At 39.9% G+C, this 12,451-nt stretch overlaps 1 protein-coding gene across 2 annotated transcripts in view; it reads right to left on the bottom strand.

Moving 5' to 3' along the window:
* POU6F2 (POU class 6 homeobox 2) overlaps positions 1-12,451 on the bottom strand; it is a gene marked incomplete at both ends in the record, with an annotated part of 470,710 nt that overhangs the window by 354,355 nt on the left and 103,904 nt on the right. The window contains one exon of one of the 2 annotated variants that reach the window (XM_080818777.1): positions 11,727-11,898. In XM_080818777.1, the coding sequence (XP_080674903.1) occupies positions 11,727-11,898 (172 nt within the window). Of the gene's footprint in view, positions 1-11,726; positions 11,899-12,451 lie in introns of those variants that run through there. The other variant, XM_080818778.1, reaches the window with a different exon arrangement.

A 12,451-nucleotide genomic window follows, 5' to 3' on the forward strand; every position in this document is an offset into this window, starting at 1 on the left:
AAATGATGGGTTTCTACAATGCCACGCGGTACCTACACTGGGCATATGCTCATTTCCTTTGTCTTGATACGTGAAACATAGCATGAGAGCATGGAAGTTAGTTTCAAAACACTTTGCAGCATAAAAGAGAAATATAAGAAACGTAGACACAGAGTGTTGAGGAAAATTCCTAGGAAAAGTAATTTTGAAGATTCAATACAGAAATGATCCCAGGATATCATGGTCTTATTTTCATCAACTGTTTTATTTTGAGACAAAAACTGGCTCTTCTAACTTCTACAGATGCACTCCCTCCACCAAAAAAAAAAAAAAAAAAAAAGAATGTTATCTGATATAGCTCTGTGACTGTCACAGAGCAAAGGAAGAAACGTGATAAATTTTGACAGAGAATAATAATAATAATTTTAAAACTCCTTTATTTATTCTTTAGTACCCTCCCTGGAAAAGGGCACATATACTAAGATGGCATGAAATGACAAATATAATGATGTTATAATTTCAAAGAGCGCCAAATGTTAAAAATTTGATGACCAGCATAAAGTAGCCTCATAATTACATTTATATTGAAAATGTCATCCCCTTTTACCTATATATTAAATATATGAAATCAATGCTTCAAATATTTAAAAAATAATCTCACCTATATATTTCTTTCCTCCGATAGGCACAACTGGGTTGTTTTGTTTTGGCGCTGAATGGAGAATTTCATTAGATAAGCTAATTTTCAAATATTGTTAAACTAAGCCATTCAATTATTTTTATGTTCACTTGTTAAATGTTCAAATACAGCCACATTACAAGCACCAATTTCGGCGTTCAGCTGTCTCTTTTTAAATTTTAAGTCATCTTTTTTTTCTTCTTCTTCTTCCCAGGCTGCAAAAGTGTATTACCAAATAAACTGACACAACATCTGAGCAACTAACATAAACGTGCAATTTTAATGCCTTCTAATCACACAAATCAATATGAGAGTTTTGTGCCTGCGCCTGACCTCCTTCAAATTATCCCCCCATTTTGGTGGAATCAGAACGAGTGTGGGCTATTTGATAAAAAACCCTAAGTGTGTGAAATGAGAGCTCTCGCCTCTTCTGCCAGACTCCCCTTGACAGAAAGATGATAGAAGCATCACATCCTTGGAAGAGTAAATGCAAACTGACAAGAGATGAGCCTTTAGATGTTGAATATAATCTTGAATTGTGCTTGAAGTGTCTTATTATCTTGTCTTTTGATGTCTGAAGGGGCGGCTCATTGTTAGAAAAAGGAAAAGCCGCTGCGCATCTTTGCCATCTTTAAAAATTGTTTGGCCTTTAACAACTGCTTCTCCAGCTAATGTCCATTTCTCCTGACAATAAATATGGCAGGTCGTCGGCAAGTGACAAACAATTTACTTTACATGCCACACTTTTATGGGTTTTGAGAGCTCATGTGGAAGCGGATTTTTTAAAAGTCCGGAGAAATTAGCAGTGTTACACGCGTTAAGAGGACAGAGGTCTCTGTGCGTACGCTGATGCGGCCTCGTGGTTATTTCCTGCTGGCTTGGGCCTTGTTTCCTCCCTCACTCGTGCTGGATTCAAACTTTCAGCTCTTTATTTATCATGGACTGAAAAGATCCCGGGAAAATGAAACTGCAACACGCCAGTCTGAGATATCCCATGAAGGAAAGGCCCTACAGTGGAATTTGGAACCGTACATAAATGGAAGCCCATGTCTCAGAAGGGTATCAAGTTCAACACGGGGTTGAAGGAATTTGGCCTTTGCCCTCAGAGCCTTTAGCACTTCCTAATTTCTGCTGTCCTTCTGGGCGCTCCGCACCTTTCACGTCTACCATTTGTTTTGTGGGTTTTGTTTTAACTTGAAAGTTTAATGATGTTCCCAGTCAACGGGATTCCACAGGAGCTAAATCACGGGCATGCTACTTTTCTGTCACCCAGCCAGATTTTGTGAAAGCTTTCAAGATCTTTTCTCAGACCTCCGTCACTCTAAGAATCCATAAGAATTCTCAGAAGGACCATAAACTGTTACAGGGTTTGGGTTATTGTATCATTATAAAAACATATTGATACACTGCAGACGACAAGACAAGACAGGTGGCCACCAGCCTAAGCTCGTATGGCCATCCCCATGCCACCAGTGATGGCCAATCTGACCATTTCTGGTTTTGTGAGTGTTTGCGTGTGCGTGTGTGCGCGTGCGCGCACGTGGGTGCACGTGTGCTTGTTTGATTGTTTTAAGCTGGCAGCCATAGCCATTAATCCCTTTTGAGGCATGGCAGCTAATTTTTGACACTTTTCTGATTGCCTGTGGATTCTGATTGGATTGTTCGCAAATTACGATAAACATGGATTCTAATGGCTGAAAGAAAGATTCTGACCTACAGCAAGGAAATAGACCAGCATCCCCGAGAATCTAATTTCTTGGTGACTCTTAAGAGTAAAACCTGCCTTAATCTAAGGCATCAGAAACAGAGGAGCCAGTCAATTCTAAAATAGTGATGTAGGTTTCTTTCCAAAAGTTTATGAAAGTTTTCCCACATAATCCAGATAATCTCTTTTCTGACTATTCATGCAGGGATTAAAGGATAGTGTGTTCACCTTCTTCCCTGTTTCTTTCCTGCTTCTCCTTTTGAAAATACCGGGCTTCCTTTTTTGACATGTTTCTATTTCACAATATTTTGCTACATGAAATTAGATCTATCAAAGAGAAAATGCAGGTTTGGAAAAGGGCATTTCACACCCCCCCATACCACTACACATTTTTAAATATGTGTTTTTCCATTTGATTTTTTATTCTCTTCTACCCTTGGTTGGTTTTGGCAAAAATTCACTCTGCAGTAATAATTTTTCATGCTTTATAAACAGCTTCAAATGTTTGCATTTTTAAATCAAATTAATCCCTCACAGCCCTTCTACTTTGACAGTGGTGATTCTCTCCTGCAATAAGTCACCCCAAACCATTCATTCATAAAAGCAAATCTTGCCATATTGCTATTCAAAGACAAATCAGCACATACGTGGCCATCAAGAACTGCGAAAGGAGATTCAGTACACCATGCTATTTTAATAGCAAATGTTTAAAATGTGATTTCTTTATTGTGCATCAGACACCCATTCTATCTTGATGTGTGTCCAGGTAAATGTACATTTAGGTCCGTGAAATCCTTCTAGGCAAAAATTGTGTTTTCAGTGTAGAGAACAAATGCTTTTTACTTAAAAGAGAAAAAGATAAATGTTTGGTGTGTATGCCCACAAGTAGACAAATACTTAGGTTCCTAATATTTAGATTCCAAGTGTCTTTCTCTCATTTGGGCAAGTTTTGCATGCTTTAAATATATATATTCCTTATAAATCAAACTGTGCAGAAATGCTCAAATCTCTTTGTTGCATTAACTGCACAAATTCTAAGAAATCCTGTTGTCTCCTCCTCTCAGTAAAGAGCAGCTTCAAACAGGACACTAGAGCTTGGATAATAGCCCAACTATGCCCGAAGCAATACTATGTAATATGATTAGTTGTCCTTTATTGGTAAACTATTCATTTTGATAATTTTACCTGGAAACTATGTCTCTGAGAGTTCATAGGTACAGAAGAAGCACATGTAATTGATCGTGTGAACTAAAAAAAAAAGCCTATTATTATAAATTAGGCTTTGTTAATTTTATGATAAAGAAAAGACATACCTATGACAAAGTGAGTAAGGCAAATCTGAAGTATCACATGAACACAGGAGAAAATACGGAGAACACGCCATAGACACGCACATACGTGTTTGACACACCCACGTTTTACGTGGATAGCACTGCATTAATTCACTGTGTATTCACGGTGTTGAAGAAAGAAAACACAGGGAAACAAAGTATGGAAGTGATAAGAAAACGGAAAATGTGCACTGTTATTTTAAAACACTAGGCTAATAATAGTCTTTAAATAGGAGTTTCTTGGATTTCACAAACTTTTATCACCATTTCTCCTCATTAGTAGGAAGAAATCAAAGTAACGCAAGAGATTTGGAAAGCACGTCCACCTAAAAAACATTGATTATTTCAGAAAAAGACGTAACACTAAGAAATGCCAAACAGCACAGAGCAGGACAAACACATTCCTGAGATTGTGAAATCTTTTCATGGTGGCTACCACTGGCACATTCTGAGTGTCCTAAAAATCCCTTAATAGTCTACCTCGTCCTCGGGCTCAATGAGTAGGTTTTGCTGTAGTTCATTACCAAGAACATTTTTTAACCATCTCAATGAATGCAAGAATTTCATCACAGAATCCCACTTTCCAATGAACTTCAGGGTGGCAGGAGGCTTAAGCATTTACTTTCTATGTAATGCTATCATTTAATTCCTTCATTGTAATGTGATCATTTCCCCTATATTTTCAATTCATTTTGAGGGCAGTGCAGTCCTCTAAGAAAAGTGACTTAGATTGCATTAGTTCTGTTGTTCCAGGTGGCTAATTTTTTAATGAAAATAAAAACCAATATATTCTCACCACATGTACCACTTTCAAAGGAAAGACTGTAAGAGCCATTTGAGCCTGGATTTTCTTTTAAATTCTCAAATAAAATAAAGACATTCATATAGCATACCAGGACGTTCAAAAAGTAGCAGCTAACTATTACAAAGAGGTGTCAAGAGCTACGCATCTTTATTAGGTGGTTTTTAAAAATGATCTTTGAATATCCAACAAAACAACGGTTTTTTTTTCCATTTCTCTGAGAATGACAGACTTCAATGAAAAGAGAGTCAGTGTTGTTCTTGCTGACCTCTGTGTTCGCATTAAAATGGCTGAGTCGATTTTTGATAGCTCACAGTAGTATCACAACACAGAGGAAGAGCTGTTACCCAACCAGTCTGCACTTGTTTCATATTTTTCTACAATCTGACTCTGGGAGTCAGGAGGTGGGAGTTCACGTGGAAAAGGCTGGGTCAAGTCCACATGCATAATAAACAGGCATCCTCAGAAACCCCCATACTGCCAAAGCCCCAATACTCCTTCTGAACAAATTTTAATATAAATATTACTATGGTCTTTCCAAAGAGAAGTCCAGTGTTGATAGACTCAGAACACCGTCCAGGCTCATAGCACGAAGGGACATGCCCCACTGTACACACCGGCTTGCAACAAATTACACTCACTTACTTCCCTCCCCAGGAAAAAAAAAAAAAAAGACGTTTGAAATTTTAAAGGATAAACATTTTAAAAGTAAGACCGAAATGTCATTAATAAAAGGAAAGCTGAACAAAAACACCAGCGAAGTAGAGACCCTCGGAAGAAAACAAACAAGAAAATTCCAGAGCCATGCTGGAGAATGGCAACTGTTACTAGGAACTCTCTCTCTCTCGCTACCTCTGCCTTTGGATATTTTTTAAAAATTTATTAACCTGACAGCAGGAAACTTTACACAGATTGCCCCCTGACAGGGTGCCAGTTTGGTATAAACACTTTGCTATCTTTTTCTTTAGCATAAGAAAATCAAGAAACATGTTAAATGGAGTCAGGTGCATATTTGGGCAAATGTGACTGCTCCTCGGCCAGTCTCAGCACCCGGGGAAGGCCTGAGAATAATCAGGAGCCCAATAGCAGAGCGGCATGCTTCCTCCTTCCTCCTTCTCGTCCACTTTCCTTTTAATGTGTGGATATCTGATGTATTATTAATCCCCAAACATAAGCCAGCAAGATCGCCAATCAAAGGCAGTACCAGTCTTCTCACAAATTATTTGTTTACTGTCTAAGAGCAAGCAAGGTGCACTTGAAATAGTCACTTAAGTCTCATTTCTCAAGTGGGGGAAATTTTTATTTGGCCAATTCTTAGAAGAAGAACACGATCTCTATAATTAAATCGGGTAATTGAGAAAGAAGGCAATCTACTTAAGGGCCGAGCCTTGGAAGCTTGAATCTGGAATGCACCTCTATTTATTAATTATGACACAAACTAGGCTGGATGAATGATAAAACCTCTCCTGTGCCCCGTAACCTTTAAGTCAGAAACATCCAAGATGCTAAAAAGACAAAAATGAACGCCTTTAAAGGGGGGAATGAGGCAGATTAATGTAATTCCTAATACTTTGTCTTATTTCCAATCCCATATAGGACCGTTTAACAACAATGACAACAAACTAGAAGAATCATAGCCATCAAGGTAGAAGAAAAATGTAAAACCATACCAGCATTTTAGTTTGCTAATGTGTTAGCACGGACAACATCTTCAGACACTTGCAATATTGAACTTTCTTCTATAAACAGATGTCTGACCTGAGCACCCCAGGCTCGGCAGAAACAGAAAAGGGAGCCACTAAGAGAGTCCCCACTGAATCTCATGTCACGTACTGTGTCCATTAAAGTGTCACTTAGAAATGAGCATAGCTCAGCCAACGAATATGGTGAAAAGTTTGAACATCCGTGATAGTGCCTACGGATTATTTTTATTTCAAAACTTACACATTAACCCTATTTCAAGTGGATTTACTTATCAAGGTAGTATCACAATGGTTTTCGGGGGAGGGAGTGGAGGGAGGAACACTAAAACTAAGTCTGTCTATACACACAGAGTGGATTTTTTTTTTTTTTTTGAAGAAATACCTAGGTGCGTTAGGTTGCCCTAAATGTTCAGGAATGTATCTAAATGTGCATTTCCCCCTCAGTAGTCAGAGAAAAACACCATAAAGGTTTGTTTGCCTCTTAAACAATAACTGATGTTTGACAAATACTTTATCATGCATCTCATTTACTTACACAAATATAGGTTTCCATTGGTTTCTTTTAAATAGCTATTTGGGCATAGAATCTATTCTCCAAATTATTTAGTTAAAAGTAGAGTTCTTTGATATTTCCCGAACAACATACACTTTCTTCAGTGAAAAATAGTGTACATTTTCCATTAAAAGACTATCAAAACTCATAAAAATATAGAAGCACAATGCATATGGTAAATAAATTTATTTCTCTAGGGAATATTCCCCATCACCTGCCAGCTAAATCTTCCTGGGCTTCAGCCTGACGTCCTGGTTACTGGCTCCAGCATATTTCATCAGAATATTATAAACATCCAAGGCATTGGAACCTTGAGAGAGATGTTTCAATAAAGTCATACAGTAATGCCATAATGAAGGCTTCTTCTCGTTCACAGGCAGCCTGGCCACAAAGGGCAGGTCCCCCTCCCCCCATAATGCCCCACCAATGACCTCCATGCTGACCTGCAGGGACCACTGTCTCAAGGGGTGACAAGACAATTTAATCCTTTATCCCTTTGTCATTGAAAAGGATTCCACTGCCATAAATTCTAATCAAGTCAAACTGGCTGGCAATTAAAAAAAAAATCTTATAAAGCATGTTTTTATGAGAAAGATAACAGAAAGGAAGGGAAAAAGAAAAACCCTACAGATGGGACATTTTCCAGCCAGGAAGAATCACTGACCCAACTTTCAACCCTTTTCTGAAAGTTCACAGGTAAATGGTATTGAAAACACCCACGCCTGCACGTATCATTATATGCAATTTCTCTTAGCCCAGAAAAACACAGAAGCATGACAGAAAACTAAGCATCCCTCTTTACCTCGGGTCCAACATGTATAAATGTTTTTTCTGTTTACATCTCAGCTCAGGGCTTTGGAGCTGTGTGCCCGGTTCACGGACGGTGGGGTACAACCGAGCAGCGGAGCAAGACAGGGGCCCAGCCACCCGAGGTCGTTGCGACTTTAAGAAAAGCAATCATGAGGTTTATCTTGAAACAATAAAACTACTCCCAGGAGGAGCACAGTTAATAAATCATCTTTCAAATTTCAAATATATCTGGGAGAAAATATTTAGGGCCTGTTTTATGCGCTCTCGCTTCTTCAGCCAAGACTGCATGGGAAAACTTTAGTACAGATATTTTTCTGGGGATATATATTACTTTTATCCTTCCTGTGGCCATCTTTCCGACAAAGTTGTTGATGCTCCGCCATTTGAATTTTAGCATCCAACTTGACGGAATGGGGATCACTGAATTCTGGATGAGCATGACTAAAAACGAAGCACCACATTTAGACAGGAGCATAAATGTCACCCTAGAAACACAGCAACCTCTTCCTTTTGAGATCCTTTGCTAAAGGCCAGTTCTGAGAATGGTTTCAAATACGTACATGACCGGTCACATATTAGATGGCTGGCCCCGTGCGCCATCGCTCATTCGATCCTGCAACCGAAACCCAGGGAGACGGGAAGCCCCATACTCTGATAGCACCCCCCACACACACACCATCGACACGCAAGTCTCTTCTCCTCCATACTATTTCCTACAGCTCAGAGCTTAGCAGAATACAGTCACGGACCGAAAAGAAGGAGACGGTTATTCCACAGGCTTTCCAAGAATAAATAATGTACCACTTAATGATATCACAGAGAACTACCTCCCCACACGTCTCTCAAAGAAATGTGGATTCAGCTCTCCTAAGTGTACTTGAGTCTCCATAGCTGTTCAAGTTAAGCAAAATGTTACCTCTGATGTAATTACTTCATAAAACACAGGGGCCCTTTTCTGAACTTTCTACTGAGGCTGGCATATGGCTTCTGGTTTTCTCCTTCTGGTATTCTGAGCTGCACGGGGCACGGAAACATCCTGGACAGTGTGTTTCCCTTTGGATGCTGTTAAGAGCAGAGGTGCAATTTCAGGAGAGGCATAAAAGACCCACCGGTTCCTGGAATTTCCTTTGTTTATCCATAGAGGGCATCCGTATTAGCCTTTCTGCTGCAGTTTTGGGCTGAAGGTGCCCATACTGTGACAGAAACAGGCTTGTGCTCTGGGCTGCTGATTTCAATGAGGCACAGAAGGGGGAATAAGTTCCAAAGAAATCCATCAATACTGAAATTTCAGGTACAGTACAAAAAAAAAAAAACCTAAAAAACAAACAAAAAACCAAACTGAGCTCTTCTTGCCTCCTGTTGTTGCTAAATGTCTCTCCACAAAAGTGAACACATCGAGATGTTCACAGTTTGTCTTAATCTGCTCCTTTCATTACAGGAAGCAGGGTTTTCAAGAACGCAGTACGCATACCATGAGGGTGACCGTTTGAGGGAGTGTGTTAGGAAATCATGGTTGAGAGCTAAACCTGGATGCTCTCAGTTATTCGGGAAAAAATGTAATTCTTCATTGTCAGGCTAAGAGAATCATGAAAACCACGGATAAGAACAAAACCACTTGAGTGTATTCATGTCAAATAAAACGATGGTCCGTTAAATGGCCACTCGTTAAGGGCGGCCAAAGTTGCTAAAAATCCTGGGAGGGAATTATTCTAAAAAGTTTTAGTCAGTCACACAAGCTGGGATTTCTAAGGCTAAGTCTCGGTGATATTAACAGCATAGAACACAATAAAAAGCTCAAGAAGCCTCAGAGAACATTGGGTGCTTCCTTCAATGGACCTTCTAGTCCCTCTGCCTCCCAACCTCTCCAGCAGTTTTCGAAACTGCTAACCTACTGGTTGCTTCTTTACCGAACTGGAAAATAGTCACACTGTGTTCAAAAAGCACTCTAGAGACCAAATAAAATTAAATGAATCTATAAGGACTATAGATGTAAGATGGAGACTTTACCTGGTGCCCTCTCACAAATTCAGAAGTTGGGAATTTTAAAGTGAGGATGAGCACCTTTAAACACCCACCATGATTTCTACACGGAGCTAGGATTCCTTAGTTGACCCTGTAAATATTCCACTTCAGATTATATTTTCAATGAACTTTTAATTCAACTCTCTTTGACTCTCTTCGGGTTTTTAAAATTTTTTAAAAGTTTATTTCCCTTTACATGTAAAATAACAGATCTATAACAATTTTCAACAGCGGAAAATCTAAACAAATATTGAGAAGCCAAATGAATCATCCTTCTATTGGTTTACTTGAAGGAAAAAAAAACAACAGCAAGTTGGGGTTATGAGTGAAAGTCTCCAAAATGCATTTACTTTTTAAAAATGCATGCAAAGTTTAGGAGCAAGTAATCCACTATCCACAGTTCTGTTGAATTCACAGTTGATTAGTTTTTAAAAGTCAAAATGCTTGGTATTAGCATCCCCAACATCAGAAAGACTGGAGCGTGGCTTTGCCTTTCTGTAATTTATAATTTTATCTGATTTCTCTCCCTAACCCCCTGAAAGGAAATGAGTGTTCTAGGACATGACTCTCCCTACATGCATAAAAACTGAAACTACAACAAAATATTCCTTTAGAGGGCAAATGCTAAAATCTTAATGCCTTGGTGTAAAAAAGAAAAAAAAAATCTATGTGGCAGGTGGAATTGCTGTCTTTTGAAAAAGTGTAGTTCAACAAGAATTTCTTGAAACTGAGATCTATTCTACTCTGAACTGTAAAGCTGCATTTTACCAATACAAAATCTGAAACAGAAAGTTTCTCAGCAACACCCCTCTCGTGTTTGACTGAGTGAGCATTTCAAATCAAAGAAAAGCTCCTCTGTTGAAGCTGGCCTAGAGTTGCCAAACATCGAATCTGCTTTCTTCCTGGAGGCTAAAAAAATAATTAAGGACTTTTTTTTTTTTTTTTAGCTGAATTAACGACTTTCTCAACAAAGCGGTCTATGCAGTGGTGGTGTTTCTCTTTGACGTTCAGGCACAGGGCGGTGTTTTTAACCTGAGACCCAGCAGTGCTCTGCTTAGTATATATGTATCTCTATCTATCTATCCCTCTATCTATAAAATCAGGTATATATCAGGTTAATATACCTAGGTATAAACAGGTTAGTATGTACATACACCTATTCAGTGTTATAAGTATACAAACACTGGAAAATAATTAAAAGCAGGTGTTTCAGGAGCAAGGTTTCTGAAAACCTACTGTCACTCTATCCCACAAAGTGCTTCTCCAGCACAGACATCTCTTGCCATCCATCACTCAGTCACGCGCCTCAACAGCCCGCTCCCCTTTCTGATTAGAGATCACAGTTGCTTGAGTTGGCTTACAGAGTGTCATCTGTTTGAATGACAGATGTCTTTGCTGGAGTGGCACTCTGCTTGCTCTTGTTTTGTTTACGGAACAAAGATTCTTGAAAGGTCCTGGGCTGCCTGCACATTTAGGAAGAGCCTGTAAACACCTGGTCAAGGGAAGACGGGCAGAGGAGGGCTGCAAAGCACCTCTTCTCTTCCCTCATCCCCCTGCTAGAAGGAGACATACCCACTCTAACTGTGATTACAAAAATGTTATTTCTCTGAGCAATTCCCGTAGCCACCTTTGTTTACCTGGCACACAGAGACTTGTATCGATATTTCCCAGGTCCCTCTTTCGTCTTTTGACTACAGATAATAACTCTTAACTCTCCTTCCCCTTAACAAAAGGCTGCGAAGCAACCCGAAACCAAGTCGATATTTATTCAATAAATGTTAACCAATTCTCACAATGGAACTGATTTCCTGATTATTATTACCATATTCTTCTTCTTCTTCTTTTCCTTCTTTTTTTTTTTTTTTAATTATTTCTAACCCGGGGACTCAGGCAGTATCTGGCAAGCCCCAAGGAGCAGCCAGGAAGTTCCTTGCTAGGAAAAGTTTGGAGGACATCCTGCCAGCCGGCTGGAATGGGCTCCGGTGGCTTGGCCCCTCCGAGATGCGAGATGCGACGCTCCTCTTTAGCACTTACAAGAAAATTGAATGAACAACAGGGAAAAGGTGGTGGGGGTGGGGGGGGGGTGGATTGCTCTTCCGGACAACATGGTAGGGCTGAAATGAAATACCTAGACAGACTTACCGAAGAGCTTGCTGGGAGTGTCCTCGCTGTCATTTGATTCCACAGGCGCAAGCAGGGGCTCATTCAGCTCGCTGTCTGAAGTAGCAGCCTTGTCCTCACCTCTCAACTCCGCATTCATTTCACTCCGCGCTGACAGCGAGGGCTTACTGACTTGTCCAGCTATCATTGGATCCTAGGATGGGGGAAAAGAGTGAAGGGGAGGAAAAAAAAAGTGGCAGCTTTAGTGTGCGTGTCCTCTCTCCCTCTCCCTCTCTCCTCTCTCTCTCTCTCTTCCACACACACACTCTCCCTCTCTCCTCTCTCTCTTATCTCTGGCTGCTCCCGCTGTTATTGCCGGCTGCAGTCAAGTGAAGAGCTATTACAGATCCGAGGAGTTCTCCATTACTCCCCACCCTATTAAAGCTCCGCTAGCATGTGAGAGATTCAGGAAGCTTCGGAGGGAAGAAGGGGAAAAAAAAAAAAAAAACTTCTTTGAAAGCCACCTAACCAACACAGCTTTAATTGTGGGATGTGCTTTTTTGTACGAATGTTTTTACACCTTTTTCGGTCTTTAATGCAGTAAGAAAAAAGAAAGTGCTGGGTTTGTACTTCAGCAACACACTCAAAAGGAAGGAGCACCCTATGGAGGAACCAGGGGCTATTTTAAGAAGCACTCTCCCTGGGGGAGAAGCAATTAAACCCTATCCCCAGAGCAGAGAAAAGAGATAGGGAGAAAAGAGTCCTCA

The sequence above is a fragment of the Martes martes genome, assembly GCF_963455335.1.
Source record: "Martes martes genome assembly, chromosome: 11".
In the NCBI taxonomy this organism is placed as follows: Eukaryota; Metazoa; Chordata; class Mammalia; order Carnivora; family Mustelidae; genus Martes; species Martes martes.